At 46.8% G+C, this 21,825-nt stretch overlaps 1 protein-coding gene across 1 annotated transcript; it reads right to left on the bottom strand.

Moving 5' to 3' along the window:
* Nucleotides 1-1,616: 1,616 nt before the first annotated feature.
* Nucleotides 1,617-21,286, bottom strand: LOC122729732 (cytokine receptor common subunit beta-like). Its single transcript, XM_043968750.1, is given in 18 exon segments — nt 1,617-1,965; nt 1,967-2,191; nt 2,193-2,402; nt 2,404-2,968; nt 6,547-6,650; nt 7,626-7,683; nt 9,150-9,240; nt 10,062-10,230; nt 11,002-11,138; nt 12,929-13,086; nt 13,788-13,923; nt 16,008-16,065; nt 16,067-16,120; nt 16,123-16,161; nt 16,281-16,444; nt 18,108-18,292; nt 19,610-19,733; nt 21,213-21,286. Coding segments are annotated over 18 exon segments (2,580 nt in total). The 5' UTR covers nt 21,271-21,286; the 3' UTR covers nt 1,617-1,920.
* Between the last annotated feature and the right edge of the window lie 539 nt (nt 21,287-21,825).

Raw genomic sequence — 21,825 nt, 5'->3', positions numbered from 1 at the left:
CTGAAAATATACACATGAGAATATACAATGAGAAATCACGGGGCAGCAGGGAGTGCAGAGATCGGCACTGCATAGTCTCCAGGAAGGTTCTCTGGAAGATGTGGATTGGGAGCAGATCTGGGCTGTGGGAGTGGAGAGTGTGGAGGATGCTCTGGGTGCAGTGGGTGGTCTCTGTTCAGGTCCAAGAAAGGCAAAGTAAACAGATTTGTCTGAAGGGGAAAAAAATCGGAGAATCTCCAATTTAGATAGAACCTCTCTCAGAGGCTACCTACTTCAAACCAGACCAACCAGGGTGATGGAGGTAGCCATAAGGGGCGGGGGAAGGACAGAGGGAGAGTTTGTTGGTGGGAGATCTAGGTATCACTGCTAAGAAGTTTGGATCCAACAGGCAAAAGGGAGCCAGTGTGTGCTCTTGAGTAGGGGAGTAATGAGACAAGAGCATTTGGGGAGAGAAGCTGAACTTGTGACCTGTTCTTGTTGATGGAGCTGATGGTTTATCCTCTGGGACCCTGGATTTCCCCAACAGATCATTTCCAAGAGACACTAGCCAAGATAATTATAACCCATCATTTCTCTGTCCCCCGGCCTGGTCTCTAGGGAGACCATCAGGCACTTAGGAAATTTCTTAGAACATAAGAACTTAAAGGGACCTTAGAGGTCTAGTTTCAGCCACTAATTTTATAAAGTTCAACATGAGTTTTGTTTTGTTTTTATACAAAAGTTATTTCCTGATACCTCCCCCTCCCCCACCCTACACACTATCCTTGTAAGAAAAAATATGGTTTAGCTGAATTGACCAACTCAGTGTATAGCTGATGCACAGGAAAGAGAGAGTGACAGAGAGAGAGAGAGGTAGATAGATGGTTTGATAAATAGATAGTGAGAGACACAGAGAGGGAGATAAAGAATATATAAATTGGGAGAAGTGAGAAACAGAGAAGAAAAGAATATGCAAGGATAGAGATAGAGAGAATAGAGATAGATAATTGATAGAGAGACCACTGATAGAGATAAAGAGAATAAAAATATGAATAGAAAAAAATATAGATAGAAAGGAAGATAAAGATAGGTAGATGAAGACAATGAGACAGAGATAGAGATAGATGGATGGGACAGATAAAACAGAAATACAGAGATAGTAAGAGATAGAGGTAGATAGAGATATAGGTAAAGTTTGTAGAGAGATAGTAAAAGAGGTAGGGATAGAGATAGATAGATAGATAGATAGATAGATAGATAGATAGATAGATAGATAGATAGATAGATAGATAGATAGATTAGATGATAGAATCCTATATTTAGAGCTGGAAGGGACCTTAGAAATCATTTCAATACAGCACCTTCATTTTTATAGATGGAGAATTTGAGGTTCCAAATTAATTGACTTGTCCAAAGTCACATAGGTATTAAGTGGCAGAGTCAGGATTTGAACCCAGATCCTATGACTCCAAATACACTGCTCTTTCCACTTCAACAACTCTTTTCATTATTTCAACATAAAACCTCAATTTTGAGAACTGAATCAATAGTTCTATCAATGGATGGGAAGGTCCTCTGATAGTTCACCTATCAGAGCAAAAAAATGGTATGAATTTTGACGACTCTTCTTCCAGAAAATACATTCTTTATTTGTAAGTCCCCATCACATTCTGCATCTGTAGAGGAGGTGAACATGTTTCATTGCCCATCCTCTGAGACCAAAAAGCAACTGAGACCCAGAGAGGGAAATAACTTGCCTGAGGTTACAAATGGGCAGAGTTTGCTCTCAAACTCGTCTTCGACAGAAACAGGAAAATCCTTGCCCTCAAAGAGCTTCCATTCCACTAGGTATAGAAAGTACAAAACCCAGTGAGGTGGGCACCCAATGAGAAGGTACCTGCCCACTGGAGACTGGCAGCTGCCCTGTCTGAGGGTGTTTTATTAGCACACCTGGCCTGACCCACAGCTGTCCCATGGGGGCAGAGTAAAGGTAATCCTGATGCTTCATGGCCTTGAAGGAGCTGGATTTGCTGGCACCTGGGGCAGGGACTGGCTTGGGGGGCTCCTTACCCTGAATGTCTTGGGGCTTACCCATTTTCTCAGGGCAATGGCCAGGAGTAACCAACTGGCTCTGGGAAGGGAAGAAGCAATAGTCTCCTATCTGCTTCAGGACAATGAGTCCATTGGGATGGACCACTGTTATGGTTTCATCCCTGCTGAGCATTCATGACATTTGGAGCTAAGGGGCCAGGGTTCTCTGGAGGGGCCTCAGCACTGACCATGTTTGGAGGGACCTCAAAATAACCCTCCCAATGTCAGCATTTGCAGGGGCTAGAGGCTGAAAGAGGCCCATTTGGTCTCTTCTGGGGGAGGCCAAGACTGGACTCAGGGGCTGACAAGGGTATGGGAGGCATGGTGGAGAGGAGGGAGACTTTCAGGGTTCTCAGAGCCAAGCACCAGGTCCTCAGGCCGCAATGTAGCCTGATTTCTGGGGGCCTTGGAGCGGGCATTTGGTTGATGGAGGCTCTTCTCCTGCCTTGTTTCCCTGAGTGTGCAGGGCTCAACTTCTTCACTGGATGAAGGATGACCAGACAATGTTTCCTTTTTTTCTTTATCCCTTCCTGGTTCAGCCAACGTGGCCATAGGAACAAGGCCACCCTGCCCACCTTGTGGCAGACATAAATACTCCAGGGACTTATGGGGCTGCTTCTTGTTCCCTTTAGCCTGGCAGGATCTCATCTGGTCAGAGATATTGATCAGGGAGTGGCTTTTGGGCAGGTCTAGGTAGAGGCCATTGAAAGCAAGGCCAGAAGCTAAGTCCTTCATTGGGTTGTTGGGCTCAGGCTCTTTCTGGGAGGTAGACAGGCTCAGGTCCTCATCAGGTAAAGTGATGGATGCTGGGTCAGGGACAGAGGACAGAGAACATGTGTCTTGGGGATCCACAGCAGTGAGAGGGGACACGGAGCTTCTGTTATCTTCAAAATCATGCCTGAGGGAAGAACATGGAGGTAAGATCCTGGCATCACCACTATGGCAAGGTGAAGGTGAGAAGAAGCCCCCTTTTCTCTACGGCCTTTAAGGTTTACAAAATCCTACTCCCCAAAACATCACTGTAAGGTATGAAGTGAGATTATTATGCCCATTTTACAGATGAGGAAACAGTCCCAGATGTCATGTCTAAGGGGGTGATTTGTGTAGGGCTCAGCCCTGCTTTCAGAAAAGGCACCGAAGATTTGTAGGAGCAGAGGGAAGGAAGGAGAAACCTTGCAAGGTAAAGGCAATGGGAGAGAAAGAATTGCAGGTTATAGCCTGCATTTCCACCCACCCCCTTGCTCATTTCCTACCTCCCGTTCGCATTCTCTGCATACATTTCCTCTGTCTACCCTGAGCTTCTCTTCAAGGCTAGGCTCCTCCAGGAAGTCTTGCCCAATGACCCCAGCCCACTGGAGCTCACCATGCTCTGAAGTCTGCTGGTGTTGTGGGTCTGCAGATCAGAGGCAGCACCTTCCTGTCCAGGATAGTCCTGTCCAATACCCCAGAGTATTCAGGCACAGTGTAGGGGAAAGAGCATTGGATGGGGAGTCAGTAGACTTCAGCTGTTCTTGGTCTTAATCATGAAGTCTTGGGCAAATGACCAAACTTCTCTCGCCCTATTTCCTCATCAGCAAAATAAGAGGGTTGGGCTCATATTTCTATGGACCTTTCCAGTTCTTTTGCTCCTCTCTTCACCTTCCCCTTATGGCCAGAGTTTGCCTCCCAGTGTGGTGGGTAGGGGTAGGTTGGAAATCATACTAGCCTTCAAACTATATGACCAGGGCTCAAGTTCCTGACACTACCTTTGTTGGGTCTGAGACTAGATTTGAATTCAGGACTTCCTGATTCCTGGGACTCTACCATCTGTTCCACCTGTCTCTAGCCTTTATTTGATAGATGAGGAAACTGAGTCACAGGGAGATCAAGGTCACCCAGGAGGGGGACAGAGTGAGTCTGTGAAGCCAGGTCCCCTGCCCCATCCAGTGAGTCCCTCACCACTGAAACCCTCTAGGGCATCTCTGAAATCTCTGCTCGAGGGTCCTCAGTGAGAGGGAGCTCTGTGCCCCCTACAGCAGCCTCTTCTCTGACTTGGGGAAGGCTTCCCCTGCACTGAGCTGAAATATGCCTCCTGGCACTTTGCCCTCATTGGTGTGCCAGGGACAGCTATTGGGCACCACGTACAGAGGCAGACAAACTGTTTCTTGTGGGTGGCCAACAACCACATGAGGGGGTAGCTGGAGTGGGAGGGAGGGGCTGTGGGTGAAACTCTCTGCCCCCCTCTGTGGTCTGGTGACTCAGGAATCAAGAAGAGAGCTGCTTCCTATTTTCAGCTCTGCAGCTGCTTTCACCATCAGTCTCTGGGCTTGACAATCCCTCCTTCAAACAGCTCTCAAAGGAATAGCCTGAAGGCCTAGATGTCTGCCCAAGTCCCTTCCTACTCAACAACCTGCAAAGGCTCCCTAGTGTCATTATGGTAATAGACGCCAAAACCCTCAGTCTGGCACTGAAGGCCCTCCCCAGTCTCCTTCCAACTGACCATCATAGCCCTAGTTCACTTGATTGCCCTCAGAGCTCTCTACATAAACAAACTGGAGACCTAACCATGCCTCACACCCTTTTTCTCATCTTTTGCCTCCATGCATTTGCACAGGCTGTGCCTTGGGTGGGTGCCCCTCTCATTTTACAGATGAGAAAATTGAGTTCTATAGACTTCCTAGAGCTAAAAGGGACACAAGGGGCCATCTAGTTCAGCCCCTCAATTTACCAAGGAAGAGTATGAATCTCAAAGATGGGGCGTGACTTGTGAGAGAGACAGGATACTACTGATTCCAAAGCCAGCCTTCCTTCCACTGTAACACCCTGTCTCCCCTTTGCCCATAGCAGGCACTTAATGTTTGCTAGCATGCATCAAATTATAATCAGGCAAGGGAATACCTCAGTCTTCAGCACAGAAGGGCTCTAGCTCTGTCTTCTCCAGGCAAAGGAAATGGCTTCTTACTGAGTACCTCAATGGAGCCTTTGAAGAGGTGATGATGTCACCCTTTCTATCCAGGTTAAACAAATCCAGCTCCAGCTTTAAACTGGGAATTGGGAGGACCTGATTCTAGTCCTTGCTCAGTCACTAACTCATTGTGGGCAAGTCTCTCTACCTCTTGGGGGCCTCAGCTTCCCCACATGTACAGTGGAAGAGCTGGACTAGAAGCCCCTTTCCAACTCTGGTATACTATGACTTGACATCTTAGATTCCTTGCTTCTTGGTTCCTTAAGTCTACAAAGCCTTATCAAGCACTTTCTGTGACCTGATCCTATACTAACCAGGTGCTCCCCTGCTCATAGCCTGAATGGACAAACATCATAGTCAAGTCAACAAGCATTTATGAAGTACCTACTGTGTGCTGGATACTTTGCTGAGCACTGAGGATACAAAGAAAGGCAAAAACAATCCCCACTCTCAAGGAGCTCACAGTCTGATGGAAGAGACAACATGCCAACATTATCTTGTAAGCTCTGCCATTAGATTGTGAGCTTCTTGAGGGCAGGCACTGTCTTTTGCCTCTTTTTGTAACCTCAGTGCTTAGCAGAGTTCCTGACACGTACTAGGGCCTTAAATGTTCACTGATTGATTGATTATATACAAGCAAGCTAAAGACAGGCTAAATGGTAGATAATCTCAGAGAGAAAGCATTAACATTATGGAAGATCAGGTGATCATAGGAGCTTAGGTCTGGAGTCAGAGGGGACCTTAGAGGTCATCCAGTCTAACTTTACCATTTTAGAGGAAAGTGGGGCTCAGAGAGGAAAGTGACTTGGCTAAGTGACACTGTCTCACCGACAGTGAGGAAATGGCAGAACCCAGATCCTCCAATGGCAAGTTCAATACTCTTTAAATTCCACTACCTTACCTGCCATGATGTATGAGTGAATTTAAGAAAAATTAAGTAACAAGGCCAGTGGTGTGCCAGAGAAACTGATGAGCCCCCATCCAGTAGGTCCTCTTTATCTTTGCTCTCTAGACCCACCACATTTCTCACATATCCTTCTGAAGCATAGTGGGCAATTATGAAGCAGAAAACTACACACAGTAGGGGCATAAGAACCAAATTGAACTTGGTCATTGAGTCTAATGCTTTCATTTTATATAGGAAGAAATAGACCCAGAGAAGTAATTTCTTCAAGGCTACACAGGTAATAGATAGCACAAATACAATCTGATCCCAGTCTTCTGACTCCAAATCCAGAGTCTTTTCACCCTTTTGTAGCTCCTGTTAGGTTTGCATTTTATAATAGGCAGGGATTGTGCTGCCTGAGCTTGTAGTCTACCAAGACCCCAGGTCATCTTCTATCATACTTCATTTTCTCTACCTTTTGCATGTGCTGCAATTGTGTCCTTCCCCACCCTCAAGTCATCTTGGTCCTAACCCCTCCTGCAGCTATCTTCCATGTTCCAGACTCCATCCTCACTGGAGAATGAATATCATCCTTATCTATCCCTCTTTATTCCCTAGGAGTCACTCAAGTGTGAAGCAAACTCACCAATCCAAACTGGAGACAGAACCTTGTCTTTCCTCCTTCTCCCAAGGGCTCTCTTGCCTAAACGTAGAATGTTTCCCAGGAATCCAAATCTTTTGCTTCTTATCCTGTGGAAGGAAAGAAAACATTCTGAAATCCTCCCAGGGTCAGGAGCTTCCTTATCTCTGGGCAAGAAAATATGAGAAGATTCCCTGAAGGCTTCAGAGCTTGCCGTCAAGAGACACAACAAGATGATGTGTCTTACACATAAGGTCACAGGTAGAATTGGGATTCCAGCCAGGTCATATGGTCCTAGAACAGGACATAGGGCCCCAGAGCTGTATAGCCAAAGCCCCTCATCTGACATATAATACATTTCACCTAATGCTGTTTTATTCTCATGAATTGTCTGTGTTTCTGTCTTCTCTCCCCACTAGGCAGCTCTCCACAGTAGATGGAGAGGGCCTAATTTTCTCTAGATTTGCAATGAATCTATCCCTCCACCTGACATAAAGCAATGCACAGAGTAGGCTACTTTAAGGTTAATTGAAGGGTAGTTAGGTGGCACAGTGGAGAGAGCCCTGGACCTGGAGTCAGGAAGACCTGAGTTCACATCCAGCATCAGGTACTTATTAGCTGTGTGACTCTGAGCAAGTCACTTCACTATGTTTGCCTCAGTTTCCTCATCTGTGCAATGAGATGGAGAAGGAAATGACAAACCACTACAGTTTCTAGCTTTATCCCAAATGGGCTCGTGAGAAGTCAGAAATGACTGAACAACCACAAGGTTTACAAAGTACTTTCCATCTGTTATAAGAACCTTATAACAATCTTGTGAGGAGGTTCTATTATTATCTTCATTTTACAAATGAGGAAACTGAGGCTCAGAGAGATTGCCCAGGGATACACATCAGGCAAGTGGTAGAAGATTTGAACCCAGGCTCCCTTTATTTAAAGACCTTTGTCCACTACATCAAGAACAGAAGTAAAATCTTGGACCTGTTCCTAGCTGGGTCTTCCAAAGAGGAGCAGGAGAGCTGAGTGGGCCAGGGGGAGCTACCTGGGCCCTCTCTCCACTCCCACAGCACTTCTTGGTCTCTTACCTGGAACAGGTAGCTCTTACTCGGGTTGGGAATCTTGTTTTCCCAATTTATCTTCAGTCTGTCAAGAAAGCATAGAATTGAGGGTCGTCTCCCAGTGGGTGGGAGAGGGCCTGCTTGCATCTTCAGGCCCACCCTCCCTCCCCACTCAACAGGTACAGGGAGAGCTTAGCCTGGAAACTGTTGAACCCTTGAGGCTGAGCCCTGCCCTGGGGTGCTAAGTTCTATTACTGTTGCCTAAGAAGGAGAGAATAGCTCCCAAACTGCCCGAGGCAATGGTGGTCCAAAGGTATGAAAAGGATCATGGGTGAGATATTTTGGGTCATAGCCATTCCAGAATCTCAGAGTTTCTAAGGATCTTAGAATAGGGAATGTCAGAACCAGTAGGGCTCTCAGAACAGACAGCCCCCAGTGTCAGATGTGGGAGGGTCTTTAGAACACAGAAGAATGTTGAATGTCAGAGGCAGAAGGAACCTTAAAGAATGGAATGTCAGAGCTAGGAAGGACCTTAGAACATTGAATGTCCATGTTGAAAAGGACTTTAGGAAATGCATCATCTGGGCTCAGAGTGAGCAGAAACATCTAGTCCATCATCCTCATTCCAAAGGTAAGGAAACTGAGAGCCAAAGATGGGAAGTTACTTGGTCAAGGTTCATAAAATGAGTTCATTGGGAAGGAGGGAGGGTGATTTCTTTTCTTTTCTTTCTTTCTTTTTTGTTATGTTTTGTTTGGTTTGGTGATTGCTTTTCTCATGTAGCTCACAAAGTGGTTCAAAGCATGATGTCTGGAAGATATTCTGGACAGATTCATTTTAGTCAGAAGACCAAAGTTCATTCGCATGATTGCCCATTTCTGTCTGCATGACCTCATTGCCCTTTTGTAGACTTCTATATTCCAATGTGGGGGTGGGGAGGACCAGCTGATTTCTCTGTCTCCTCCCAGATCTGATATTCTCCATAGGCTCTGACCACAGACTTAAGTCACCATGTTGTTTTTTTTTTTGTTTAGACTTTTATTTTCCAAATAAATGTAAAAACAAATTTTGACATCAATTTTTTAAAACTTTGTGTTCCAACTTCTCTTCCTCCCTCCCTTCCCACCCCCACCCCTAAGAACTCTGTTTCCTCCCAGATCTGACATTCTCTGTAGGCTATGACCACAGACCTAAGTCACCATGTTCCTAAGTAATCTCATTCTCCCCAACATAGGCTAGAGGTCCCTTGTTGGGGCTGGGAGGTCTGACTTGAGCTTGACTCTTGGCTACAGCAGCCACACATCAACATCAGAGATATACTACATAGATACCAAAGCACCACAGGGTTCTAGGTCTGGAGCTAGAAGACACCTAAGATGCCAGCTAATCCACTGCCCTCATTACACAGATAAAAAAACAGACTTGCCTAAGGTCTAACAGGTAAAGTTAGTGTTAGTTCTTCTCAGCCACCCTGCCTCCCACAGGAACCTCTCCAGGGGCTGGGGAATGCTGGAGTGGATCCCCACCCACCACCATGGAGAAAAATGCCTTACCTGGCCCCAAAGGTACAACAGCACCAGGCCCCCAGCAGCATCAGGACAGTAGTGATGACCAGCCCCAGTGGCAGGAGCCATGGAGGAAGGACTTCAGGGAGGGAGAAAGAAGGCCCAGAAGGCAGGTCAATCCTAGGCAGGGTGAGGCAGTTCAATACACATTCATGATAGGCTTAGTTGAAATCCCAGAACCAAAGGAGGTCAATGAGTTGGCAAGCTATTGAGGCTAATCCCCTTATTTTAATGAGGGAGAAACTGAGTCCTCAGGAAAATAGCTGACACCCAAAGTGACCCACCTAGTCAGCCAATATGCATTTATTAAATGCCTGCTTGTGTGCTAAGCAATAGGGATACAAAGAAAGACAAAGCAAGGTTCCTGCCCTCAGAAAGCTCCCATTCTAATGGGGAGTAGCAGAGCTAGGAACTTGATTCCAGGCCTCCTGACCCCTAGTCTAGAGTCTTTCTAACTGTACTGCCCTGCAGCCTTAATTCAAGAAGTTTTGTTTTTTGTCTTAAAAGCTAACAAGCTTTCAATTGTTTATTTATTTTTCAAATAAACAGATTTAAAAACTGGAACAAGAAGAGATGAGATTTGCTTATATAGTTGCCAGGGCAAGTCAGTTTTCCTCTCTGACCCTCAGTTTCTTCACCTGTAAAATGATGAAAATCGTCCCTGCACAGGGTAGCTCAGAGGGGAGGGGTCTGTATCAAAATGTGAAGAGCTTTGATAATTATGGGTCTATAGCCCCAAAGCACAGCCCAGAATCAAATGCTGGGGTACTTGTGGAGGTTTGTCTTCTGTGTATATGGGAAGCCCTCTTGGATCTTCAGGACTCTCACCTGGCCCAGGCTCCTCTGGCCCCTGGGGGCTATGGGGAGCCCAGACTGAGCCCCACCCTCTAGCCCACCTACCTCTCTCTGTCCTCCAGGTGCACTCCTTACTCCACTCACTCCATGACCCTCTGTAGGCTCGGGATGTCACCTTTGTCCTCACTCTAGCAACATATCCTGTGTCAGGCTCCAGAGAAGTCACAGGGATGTCCATGAACTCCCTTGTTACCAAGATTTCATTGTGGGCTGCCTAGAGAGCAAGGCAGAGAGAGACAAAGAGAGACAACCAGATGTAGGTCGTACAGAGAGATGTAGGACATCAGATGTAGTAGGATGGCATTTCTAGTCAGCCATGCCCAAAGAAATGTTCTGCTCCCACAGCTTTATTTTTTACTGACGTGAAAAACTGAAGTCCGGAGAAAGTGAGTGATGGGCTCAGGGTCAGAACTAGTGAGCAGTATAGGCCAGATTCAAACTACTATCTCCTGCTTCTGAAGTCTGTGATCTCCTCCAGGCTCTCATTATGTTCATATAAAGCTCACACAATTCTTTGGCCTGTGCACAGGGCAGATCACTTTTTTTTTTTTTTGGTGGGGCAATGAGGGTTAAGTGACTTGCCCAGGATCGCTGGTAAGTGTCAAGTGCCTGAGGCCAGATTTGAACTGAAGTCCTCCTGAATCCTGGGCCAGTACTCTATCCACTGTACCACCTAGCTTCCCCCTGGGCAGATCATTTCTGAACTGGCCTCTCCCTACATCTAGCCAAGACTCATCTCCATGAGTTCAAATCCAGCCTCAGACACTTACTGGCTGTGTGACCCTGGGTAAGTCACTCAACCATCGTTGCCTCAGTTTCCTCATTTGTCAAATGAGTGGGAAGAAGGAAATAACAAACCACCTCCAGTATCTTTGCCAAGAGAAACCCAAATAGGGCCGGGAAGAGTCAGACACGACTGAACACAACATGTAGCCCCATCTCTCCCCTTTCACAGGTCCCATCCGTCACAGAGAGAGCTGCTTACCTCCCAGGATTGTGATGACTTCCTGTACTGAACTTGGTAGGTCTGCTCTATGTCGTAATCGATCTTGTGTTTTTCCCATTTGAGGTGGTAGGTGTTTTGTCCGGTCTTGACCTTAATAAGTGGTGGGTGTGGCTTGACTGGAATGTAAGGAAACAATCAGGCTGTGCTGGGTAAATTACCAGGGCATCCCCAAAGGGAAGCTACTCTCCCTAATATCTCTGTACATTCCCCCCAATTGGCTAGTGTTGATCATGACTCATGTCAATGAAGAAAGCAAAAGCTTTGGGGCTGCTTGTCCATTGGAAATGTGAGTAAACTGAGGCTTAGAAAGTTTGAGGGGTGTCACCATTTTCACAAAGTCGAAGATTAGAGTATGACCCAAGGAAGAGAGAGCGGCATCTGCATCCCAAAGGGGCATCATTGCCAGTGGCCCCAGTCCTGGTAAATGGCTCAACCAGCCACTGGGAGGGGAGACAGGGACTTTGGGAGTTCAATTCACCCTCTTCTCCTCCAGAGACCAGAAATGACCCCAGACCCCAGGCAGAGCCTACAGCCTTAGGACTGGTACAGCAGCCCAAGACACTAATAACTCATGGACGGTGAGGTGGATTGTCTGAGCTGGATGGGACTTCCCAAGCCATCTCATCCAAACCCTTCACTTTATCAATTGCAGAAACGAAGGCCCAGACAGGTCAAGTGATTTGCCCAGGTTACAAAGCTAATAATTAACAGAGAAAGGATTTCAAGCGCCTTCATTTCTCCAATGCCATTTCCAAGCCTTGAGGCTGAGTGATGCAGAGTGTAGGAGCTAAGACGGGATAGAAAAGCAGGACTGGAGTATGGACGTCAGGGCTGGGAGGTTACACCCCATCCTTTAGACAAAAGGAGCCATCTGTAGGCCTTTGGTTCCTCCTCTCTGCAATGCCCCTTTCTCTCTGCTCTCCATTCATTTCTCACACCTCCTTTACCCTCAGCCCACTGTAGTCCCTCTATCTCCTCTAAGGTCTTATAGAGGACCTCTCCCATAAGAGGCTCTGTCCCATAAGAAGGTAGAAGACCCTCCACATTCAGAAAAAGAACTATGGAATCTGAATGCAGACTGAAGCAGAATGTTTTCACTTTGTTGTTGCTTTTTTGTTATTGTTCTTCTTTATTCTTGTGGGTTTTTTTTCTTTTGTTCTGATTATTCTCTTACAAATGTAACTATATTGAAATATTTTTTAATATGATTGTTATATATGACCCATATCAAATTGCTTGCTGGCCTTGGGAGGGGGGAAGGAAGGGAGGGTAGGAGAAAAATTTAGAACTCAGTAAAATATGGGCAGCTAAGTGGTGTAGTGGATAAAGCACTGGCCTTGGATTCAGGAGGATCTGAGTTCAAATCCAGTCAGAAACACTGGACACTTGACTAGCTGTGTGACCCTGGGTAAGTCACTTAACCCTCATTGCCCTGCGAAAAAAAAATAACTCAGTAAAATATCTTTACATGTAATTGGGAAAAAATTAAAATTAAAATAAATTTTAAAAGGAACTAGGGCACCTGGCAGAGAGTGCAGCAGGGGAGTCAGGAGCCCTGGATGGAAAACCACTCCTAACTATCTTGTGATCCTGGGAAAGTCACTTACTTCTGTTTCCTTTTCTATAAAATGAGGATAATAATAGCACCTGCTCCATAGGTTTCCTTTGCAAACCTTAAGATGCTATTGGTATATCTGCTATTTATTATTATTTTTTCTTCTGTCTGGTGCTAATTAAGCCACCCATGTGTTCATCTTGTTTCCCCAAAACAAGGATGAGAGGTGCTGAAGGGCAGGCCATGGGCCTGCCACATCCCATACAAGGGTAGACACTGGGAGGGTGTTTCATCTCCATGTTATAGCTTAACTCAGCCAGTGATCCGTCCCTGGGGCTCTGGGCTACTCACTGTGCTCCTGACTTGGGAAAGGTTTCTCCTCCTTCTTGCTTTGCACAGTGACTGTGTACTGGCTTGGGTTGATGGCGTCCTGGATGTGAATCTGACACCTGTACTGTACATAGGGGCTGCCCAGTATCCTCTCTTTGAGCACGGGGCTGCACTCCTTCCTGTGGGGAACAGAACTCCAGTGAACGCCCTGGCCAGGCCCGGGATATGTTCCCTCCTCCCCTGGGCCTCCTGGCCTCCCTGGCCTCCTTCAAGACTAAGGCCAAGTATCAGCTCCTGAAGGGGCCTTTTCTTGGTCTCCCCTCCCAAGTTCTTCACTTCAGCTACTGAGCCTTACCCTGTCAGACACCATCTACCCTGTCCCCACCTGTTTATTTGCTTAATGTCTCCTCCTTGCAAATGTGTGTGTGTGTGTGTGTGTGAGAGAGAGAGAGAGAGAGAGACAAAGACAGACAGAGACAGAGAGAGAGAATTCTAAGCAACACAGAAAAATGAAGAATCTTGTACAGAAGGCTGGAAATAAAAAGAAAGTAAGGAAGTTCGCAGGAAGAAATACTTAGGATGAGGCAAACTCCCCTTCTCAGGATGGGACAGGGAAGCTATGTATGGGGAATGTAGCTGATGCTTCCACATGCTCAGGTGAGCATGGGTGCGCTTTCTTTCTTATGACAAAAGGGTTCTTTGGGATGAGGGGAAATGACAGTAGGCTTTTTATTTTTAAGCCAACAATGTTTTTAAAGGATTGCTCATGACTTTTAGGCTGCTGTGTCCAGCTGCAGGTAGCTCATAGTCCCCAGCTGTAACAAACAAAACAAGGGAGGGTAGGAGATGATTGCCCCAAGCATAGGAAGGGGTCACTCACTTTGCATCTGGGCTAGCGTTGTAGAAGAGGCCAAAGGAGACAGAGCTGGCAATCTCGGTCCTCACTTCCCAGGTGCACTTGAGGTTTGTGTGTCCATCAAAGAGGCACCGAAGGTTCTTGGGTTGAGCTGCATCCCCTGGGAAGGCAGCTCATTAAACTTCTCTGAAGTGAGACAGGACCCTTCCCAAGGCTGGGGCAAGGACCCATTTCTGAACACAGCAAATGGTGTTCAGCTCCTGGCCTGACTGCCTCTGCTGGAGACAGGAGGGATTTGCCCACATTCTGAGCATCACCCTGCAGCCTGAAGAATTAGATCTGAAAAGTCTTGGTGTAAAGATGGCAGAAAGCAGCCTGGTGCCCTGTCCTGCTGCTGGCTCACCATGGTGCCAGGCCCTGCTTGCTCAGCAGCTGTCTGCATCTGTAAAAAGGGACTTCATCCCCCTGGGCCTCAGTTTCTCTTTTATGAAATACAAATGTCAGCCCTACATTGTTCTCAGGGACCTGGTGAGGAATTAACCGAGGAATATGTTTAAAGAATCTTGGAAGAAAAGAAATCCCCAGATCACTGTAAGGGGTTAGTACTTGTTCTGCCATCTGGAGTCTTCTAGCTCCAGACCTAGAACTCTTGGGCTGTGTTAATCAAGAGAAAGTTCTTCCTTGTGCTGGTCTGTAATCCTCGCTAAAATTTCCCCCCACTGGGCCAAACACTCCCATCTGGAGCATCTAAGGATCAGCATAAACCCTCTTCCACAGGCGTGTAGCTGAGCATGACCACTCAATAAGAAGGTTACATAAGGAGGGGGAGGCCTTTGCTTCCAGAATGTGACACACTGGGTGACTTTTGAAGTCCTCTTCTGCTCTGAGATCCTGGGATGAGTCTGAGCCTCCCCTAAGTCATCTCTTCTCTGGGCTAAGCACCCCTGTCTTTAAGTACCCTTCCCATTACATCCATCTTGGTAGGGCTGAGGTCCCAAAGAGCTTCTTCCCAACACAACAAGATGGGGGTGTACTTTCTCAGAGGGTGGCATGGAGGCTCTTCTCCCTCTTTGTCACTTTGAACCTCCCCCAACTCAAACTGCCCTCTGGCCAGGCAGGAGGAAGACTAGGATGAGCATGCAGGCACTAGCAAAACCTTGCACCAAGATGGAGGGTCTCAATAACTTACATTGACTCTGCCAGGGAGCCTGCAGGTCCTCTGGGCCACACCAACTGCCCTGTCATTGTATTCTCTCAATACCTGGTTATAGCCATCTGATCTATTGCTAATCCTGAGAACCCTTGCCTTTTCATCTACTCTCTTTTAATCAGTCAATCAATCAATCAATTAATTAATTGGGGGGGGGCAATGAGGGTTAAGTCCCAAGGTCACACAGCTTGTCAAGTGTCTGAGGTGGGATTTGAACTGAGGTCCTCCTGAATCCAGGGCCAGTGCTTTATCCATTATGACACCTCACTGCCCTCACCCATTCTCTTTTATGTATTATCACCTCCTTTAGAGTGTAAGCTCCTTGAGGCAGGGACTGTCTTGATTTTCTATCTGTATCCTCCAGAGGGCTTTGAACATAGAAAGCAATCAAGAATTTTTTTTATTCCTTCCTTCCTTCTTTTCCTTCTTTCTTCCCTTCTTTCTTCCTTTCCTTCCTTCCTTCTTTCTTTCTTTCTTTCTTTCTTTCTTTCTTTCTTTCTTTCTTTCATTCTTTCTTTCTTTCCTTCTTTCTTTCTTTCCTTCCTTCTTTCTTTCTTTGTTTGTTTCTTTGTTTGTTTGTTTCTTTCCTTCCTTCCTTCCTTCCTTCCTTCCTTCCTTCCTTCCTTCCTTCCTTACTTCCTTCCTTCCTTCCTTCCTTCCTTCATTCCTTCCTTTCTTCCTTCCTTCCTTCCTTCCTTCCTTCCTTCCTTACTTCCTTCCTTCCTTCCTTCCTTCCTTCCTTCCTTCCTTCCCAGTCCAGTAGGGTTAGAGGAAAAGGTCATAAGGTTAGAAGTTATAAGAGACCTTAAGAAGGTCATTTAATCTATCCTCCCTCATCATTCAATGAATAACTGAGGCCCAGGCAGGACAAGGGACTTGTCCAATACCACACAGTGGCAGTGCCAGGATTTGAACCCAGTGCACCAGGCTGCTTCTCAAAAGTCAAGCCCAGGGAAATGGGCCTTAGGAGAGTGAAAAGAGCCCCTTCCTTCCTCCTTCCAAGACCTGAGATGGATCTGTGCCCCCAGTGTTACCTTCCTGAGATTTCCAGGAAACCTCAGAACTCCACAGGCTGGAATGTCCCTCCAGGGATCATTGCCTGTACTCGGGCCACATAGTGGTTGTCAGGAATGAGGGTCATCATGCCCCCAGGGGAACATGGGACATGGAGGAGTCCACTGTAGAAGCCTCCTTTTGGTGGAATGAAAAGAGATGTCAGGGCTGCACTGCTATAGAAGGAGGTGAGAGAGGGAAGGGAGGGGCTCCTGGGGGTTTGGGGCTGAGCTGGCCTCACCATCCCCCATGCCATACTCCCATGACTCCCATGGCCTCTTGTAGGCCACCTTGAACTTCAGGTCCCTCAGGGATGACTGGAGGTTCTGGTTCCAACTTTGGGGCATCTCCCAGGAAAGCAGGAAGCCTTTGGATCCATTTTTCATAACCATGAAATTTTCTGGGGTGGGAGGCTGAACTGGAAGAGGGGAGTGGGAGAATGTAGTTATTTGCATGACTTGTTTTGAAGACCCAAGAAAGTACCCAAAGCCACCCTTTCTGTGAACAGAGAACTGGAAACAATGCAGATGATGCCCAGTGTCTGGAAATGGTTACACAAGTCACATTCAGTGAAGTCAAGGGCTTATCACTACAAGAAATGATGAGTATGTCACAAACTGAGACTCTTAGAAACAGGAACTTATGTGTCGAAATATACAGAACCAGGAAATCTGTGCCCAAAATGAAGGCCACAAAACAAATGGGGAGAGGAAAATTTCAAAAACAAATGAATAAACATGAAACACCACATTCTGTGAGCAATGACAAAGCTTGGCACCAGAGAAGAGGTGAAAAACTCTACCCACCCCCCTTCTTTGCAGACAGGGAGGACTATGGGGGATGGAATGTGGCATATGCTGCCAGACTCAGTGGATTTGATGGTTAGTTTGCTGAATTGTTTTTCTTTTTCTTCTTGTTTTGGTTTTGGGGTTTTTTTTTTTGTTTTTTGCAGGGCAATGGGGGTTAAGTGACTTGCCCAGGGTCACACAGTTAGTAAGTGTCAAGTGTCTGAGGCCAGATTTGAACTCAGGTACTCCTGAATCCAGGACTGGTGCTTTATCCACTGAACCACCAAGCTGCCCCTTTTTCTTTTTATTTTAAAGATTCCTTATGACAGGGGATGGCTTCTTGGGGGGAGGGGAAGGGAAGAATAGCTTCAAAAATGAAGGTGAGATAAAAATAAAAATTATTAAATTTCTTAAAAAAAAAAAAAAGAAGAACTGAGTGGTATGAAGAGAAGAGACACAAAGTTCTTCCTGCTAAGTTTTCAATTAAGCCTCAGGCCCTGTGTGAGAGTTCCTTCTCTCTGTTCCCTGGGGCCACCATCAATCAAATCAAAGTCTGGGGTGGGAGTAGGGGAGGGTGCTCTCAATTAATGACAAGCCATGATTTCAATTCAATAATCATCTCTTACTCAGCCTGCACTCATGGATACAGAGTCAGCTGGAGAGTCAGGAGTTCAGGAACTGCCTTTGTCACATACTTTTTGTGTGACCCTGGATAAGTCACTTAACATCTTGGTGCCCTTGGCTACTCTCAGAAGAAAAGTTGCAGGATGATTACTAAGCTGAATTGGTGAAGAGTTTCCTTACCTGGCAACTCTTTTCACCAATGAAATGAGTTGTTCAGTTGTGTCTGACTCTTTTGTGACCTCATTTGGGATTGTCTTGGCAGAGATACTGGAGGGGTTGACCATTTCCTTCTCCAGTTCATTTTTCAGATGAGGAAACTGAGGCAGTCAGGCAGGATGAAGTGACTTGCCCAGGGTCATATAGCTAGTAAGTGTCTGAGAGTGGATTTGAACCCATGTCTTCCTGACCTCCATGTCTTTTACTCTATCCACTCTTTCACAGTGCCCCTCTCTCACTGTAGGCCATGAACCTTAAAAATAAATGGGCCTCATCTCTCTTCCAACCAGATGCCATTAGAAAACACCCCCATTCCCCATCATGAACCCTACATCTGGCTGCCCTCAGTGCCTGCCCATGCCAATCATATCCACCCAGGAGAAGGAGCCCAGAGAGGAGCAGCCTTCCTCCTTTCCCTCCCTCCCTCCCTCCCTCCCTCTTTGCCTCACTCACCATTCTGGGCCAGGTTGATGTGGAGTCGGACCTTCAGAGGTCGATCTGGTTGGAAGCTAAAGAGGTCAATCTGACTCCCAACAAATGTGTCCTGGTGAATGATGCACGTCCTCATGCAGGATTGGAACTGGCATGTGGGCAAGGATGTGTTCTCCCCAGGGACACAGGAGACTTGCTCTGCCATACTTTTGGTGAAAACAGGACATGAATACCCCATGGGATTCCAGTTCAATATCTTGTGACTTCTGAAGTCTCTCCCAACTAAGAGAAGCTGAGATTGTGACCAGGACCCCAGTCAGAGACTTTAGGGGCTGCCTTTGCTTTTCTTTGTTTCTCCAGCACTTAGCATGGTGACTGGCTCATAGTAGGTGCTCAATAAACATTTTTTTTTTATTAGCTGACTGACTTTGAGGAATTAGAAGGAGCCCATGGAATCAATTCAGCCCCAGGTCCTATCTGTCACAGGGGTGGACACTTGGTGGGAAAGTCTGGTCATCTTCCCCAAATTCAGTCAGACTCTAAGAGTAGGAAAATCCCTTGGTTTCCTTCTGAGATACATTTAGGAATCATCTCTTTTCTTGGGATCTCTGCGGCATGGTGGAATGAACACTGGTTTTGGAGGCACACACACCGGTTTAATGCCCCCTCTGATGATTCTGCTTGCATGACCTGGGGTCAATCATGCTCTCCCAGAATCTCACTTTATTCCTATTGGCACCTGTGAGGTGACTGCCAACACTTGTTTGGATTGGATGACCCTTTTTTTACTGGTATGTGGGGAGCATAAGAATCTTCTTCATCCCCATAACCACCCATTGGAGGAGCTGGCTTTGTGCCTACCCACTTTTGAAATGCTTTCAGAAGTTCCTTACAGTATATTGCCTAGACAAGCTCAGCTGCCCTAGAGGAGCATGGGATGGAGGAAAGTCCATGGGAAAAGAGTAAGAGAACCTTTGTGAATTGTTTACAAATTCAGGAGAAGATACTACTGGGGACATGTGTGCCAATCAGGTGTCCAAAGAGGACATCGGATTGAAATTTATGCTTATATATGGTGGATGTTATCAAGGACAGGAAAGGATGATCAAGGATAGGAAAACCCGTCTGTTTCTGTTGCCCTGGAAGTTGTTTCAATGGTGTTTTTAAAATGAAACTAAAGAAAAAGTATAATTATTACTATTGTTCAAAGAGACGCCACTTTTTCATTTTTAGTTGTGTCTGATTCTTCGTGATCCCATTTGGGTTTTTCTTGGCAAAGATACTGGAGTGGTTTGCCGTTTCCTTCTCCAGCTCCTTTTAGCTTCTTAGGAAATCCAATCACTAAACCCTCTGTCACCCTTCTGGGGCACAGCAGACCCTGTGAGGTCTCTCCTCCACTTAAATCTTTTTACTCTCTCTTCTCTCCCTCTCCAAACTCCATCCATCCTAGATCTGGATCTGGCCCTGGAAGAGAGGTTCCTTGTTTCCTTTTCCCTCTGAACCCCAGGGGCTCAAATACTCACTCATGCTGTTGTCGGTAAAGAGTCAGGTTGAGGTAGGGTTGGGCATCGGCCACTTCCTCCCACTGGCAGATAATCCTAGTTGTGAAGTCATTATGGCAACTCAGGCTCTGAAGGGGAAGGTTCTCTGAGAATCAGAGGGAAAGCAGACCCCCATTACTTTTCAGCCACCACCCCAGGTACAGAACAAGCCCTTCTTGTCACCACCACAACCAGGGACTGCCCTCCATGCTTGTCAGTTTTGTCTACACTCATTCGTGTATATTCACCTCTTCTGATAGACTGCAAGCCCCCCTGAGGACCAGGATTGTTTCATATTTCTTCCCCAGTGTCTAACCCAGTGCCTGGCAAGTCAGCAGGTATTTAATAAATGCTTATTGGTTGGTTACAAGAGCAGTCAGTCAGTCAGTCAGTCAACAAGCTTTTATTAAGTGCCTACTATGTGCCAAGCACTCTGCTAAGCTTTGGGGATACTCCCCAAATCAGTCCCTGCTCCCCAGGAATTCACTGCCAGGACTCATCCAGAATTTTGTAGAGACTCCTGATTTCTAGGTTGATAAACTCCTCTATGGAGGCTGCTTACTCTTCTGTGCTCTGGCTTTAACAAACCCCATGCGCTAGTTCTGTCCACCTTTCTCCTGGAGGCTCAGGAACCTGCGCCTTGATGGGGAAGCCAAATGGTTAAGGAACATCATCTCTGCCCATCCCCCTTCACCTTTTCCAGGGAAGCCTGGGAAAGCTCCAGGGACTATGAAATGTAGGCATTGAACATATTCTTAGGCTCCTTGAGATGAAAAGGATATGGGTCAAGCCATGGGAAGATTCCCCTGGGATGTGCCTGACAATCAAACCACTTACCTTACCATGGTCCAGTCTGGGAACTATGCCCAGGCTCTGGCAGGGGCATGATAGAAGGCAGGGTAGACAGAGCAACACATATGCACACACACACACACACACACACACACACACACACACACACACACACACACTGGAGATCAGTGCTGGGAAGTATGGAACACCAAAGTAGAAGGGTAAGGAGGAAAGATTGCCAAGGACGTAGGTCATGTCATATTACCATAAGATTTAGCACATTGAGGGGGCCTTAGAATAGGGGATGTCAAGGCTGGGAGGGAGCTTAGAACAGGGAATATCAGAGCTGGGAGGTGCCTGAGAACAGAGCAAGTAGGAGGTGCCTGAGAACAGGGACTGTCAGAAGTAGGGGATCATAGAATGTCCAGAGCTAGAATGAAACTTTGAGACTGTCCAATTCCTTCATTTTCCATATGGGAAAACTGAGTCCTAGACAGATGAGTGCTGATCAAACCCATGCCATCCCCCTCCTATGTATTAGGCCCCTGTGCTCTATGCGATGCTGGGAGCACAAGATAAACAGGAGCCAGCCCTCATCTCCAGAGAATGTCCCTAACATAAGGGTAGTTGAGCTGCAGAGCCCCCAGCTCCAAAGAAGACCCCAGACTCCAAATCCGAGTCTGTGGGAGGAGGGGAAAGGAGAGGAAGAGTGGGAAGGAAGGTACCAGAGACGGGAAAAGAGGGAAGTAAATTTCCCTGAGGAAGAGGAAGGAAAGGAGGAGACAATCCTGACCTTTGATGTCACCCTCTGTGGAAGCACCAGGCATACAGCCAGAAGGATGCTGAAGCATCACCCAGCAGGCCCCCTCCATCTTCGGGCCCAGCTGGGGCAGGATGATGCAGGGGGACAGTGCCCTCCCTAGGGCTCCATCGGGAGGCCTGGGTCAAGTCCTTGCTCTCAGCTTGTCCTCTTCTCTTCTGGGGACTCACAAGAATGGGCTCCATTTCCTTGGATTCTGCTCATTTCCCCAGGTTAGAAGCCAGCAGCTGTGACTGTTCAGACCTAAAGAGGGAGAAGTTAGTTGTGGGCAAGGCTCTGCCTGAGTCTAACCCTGGCTCCACAGCTGCAGAGACCAGAGGGGAAGAGGAACAACTTCTTGCTGTGATTGACATTTTCCTACTCCCCTCTCAAGCCAGATGGAGATCTAGGCTCTGGCAACAAGGACCAACCTCTCCTCTACATGGAAATAATCTGTGAGCGGGTAAAATTGGGAATAGCCAACATTTGAGTAAGGTTGTTGTGACCTGCTAGTATCACACAGCTAGTATCAGAGGTGAGATTGGAACAAGGTCTTCTTGAGTTTCAGGCACTGCCACATTCTAGACAGTAGCTCATAACTGTTGTG

Source organism: Dromiciops gliroides, chromosome 5 (assembly GCF_019393635.1).
Source record: "Dromiciops gliroides isolate mDroGli1 chromosome 5, mDroGli1.pri, whole genome shotgun sequence".
In the NCBI taxonomy this organism is placed as follows: domain Eukaryota; kingdom Metazoa; phylum Chordata; class Mammalia; order Microbiotheria; family Microbiotheriidae; genus Dromiciops; species Dromiciops gliroides.
This window is presented reverse-complemented; position numbering and strand designations above follow the sequence as displayed.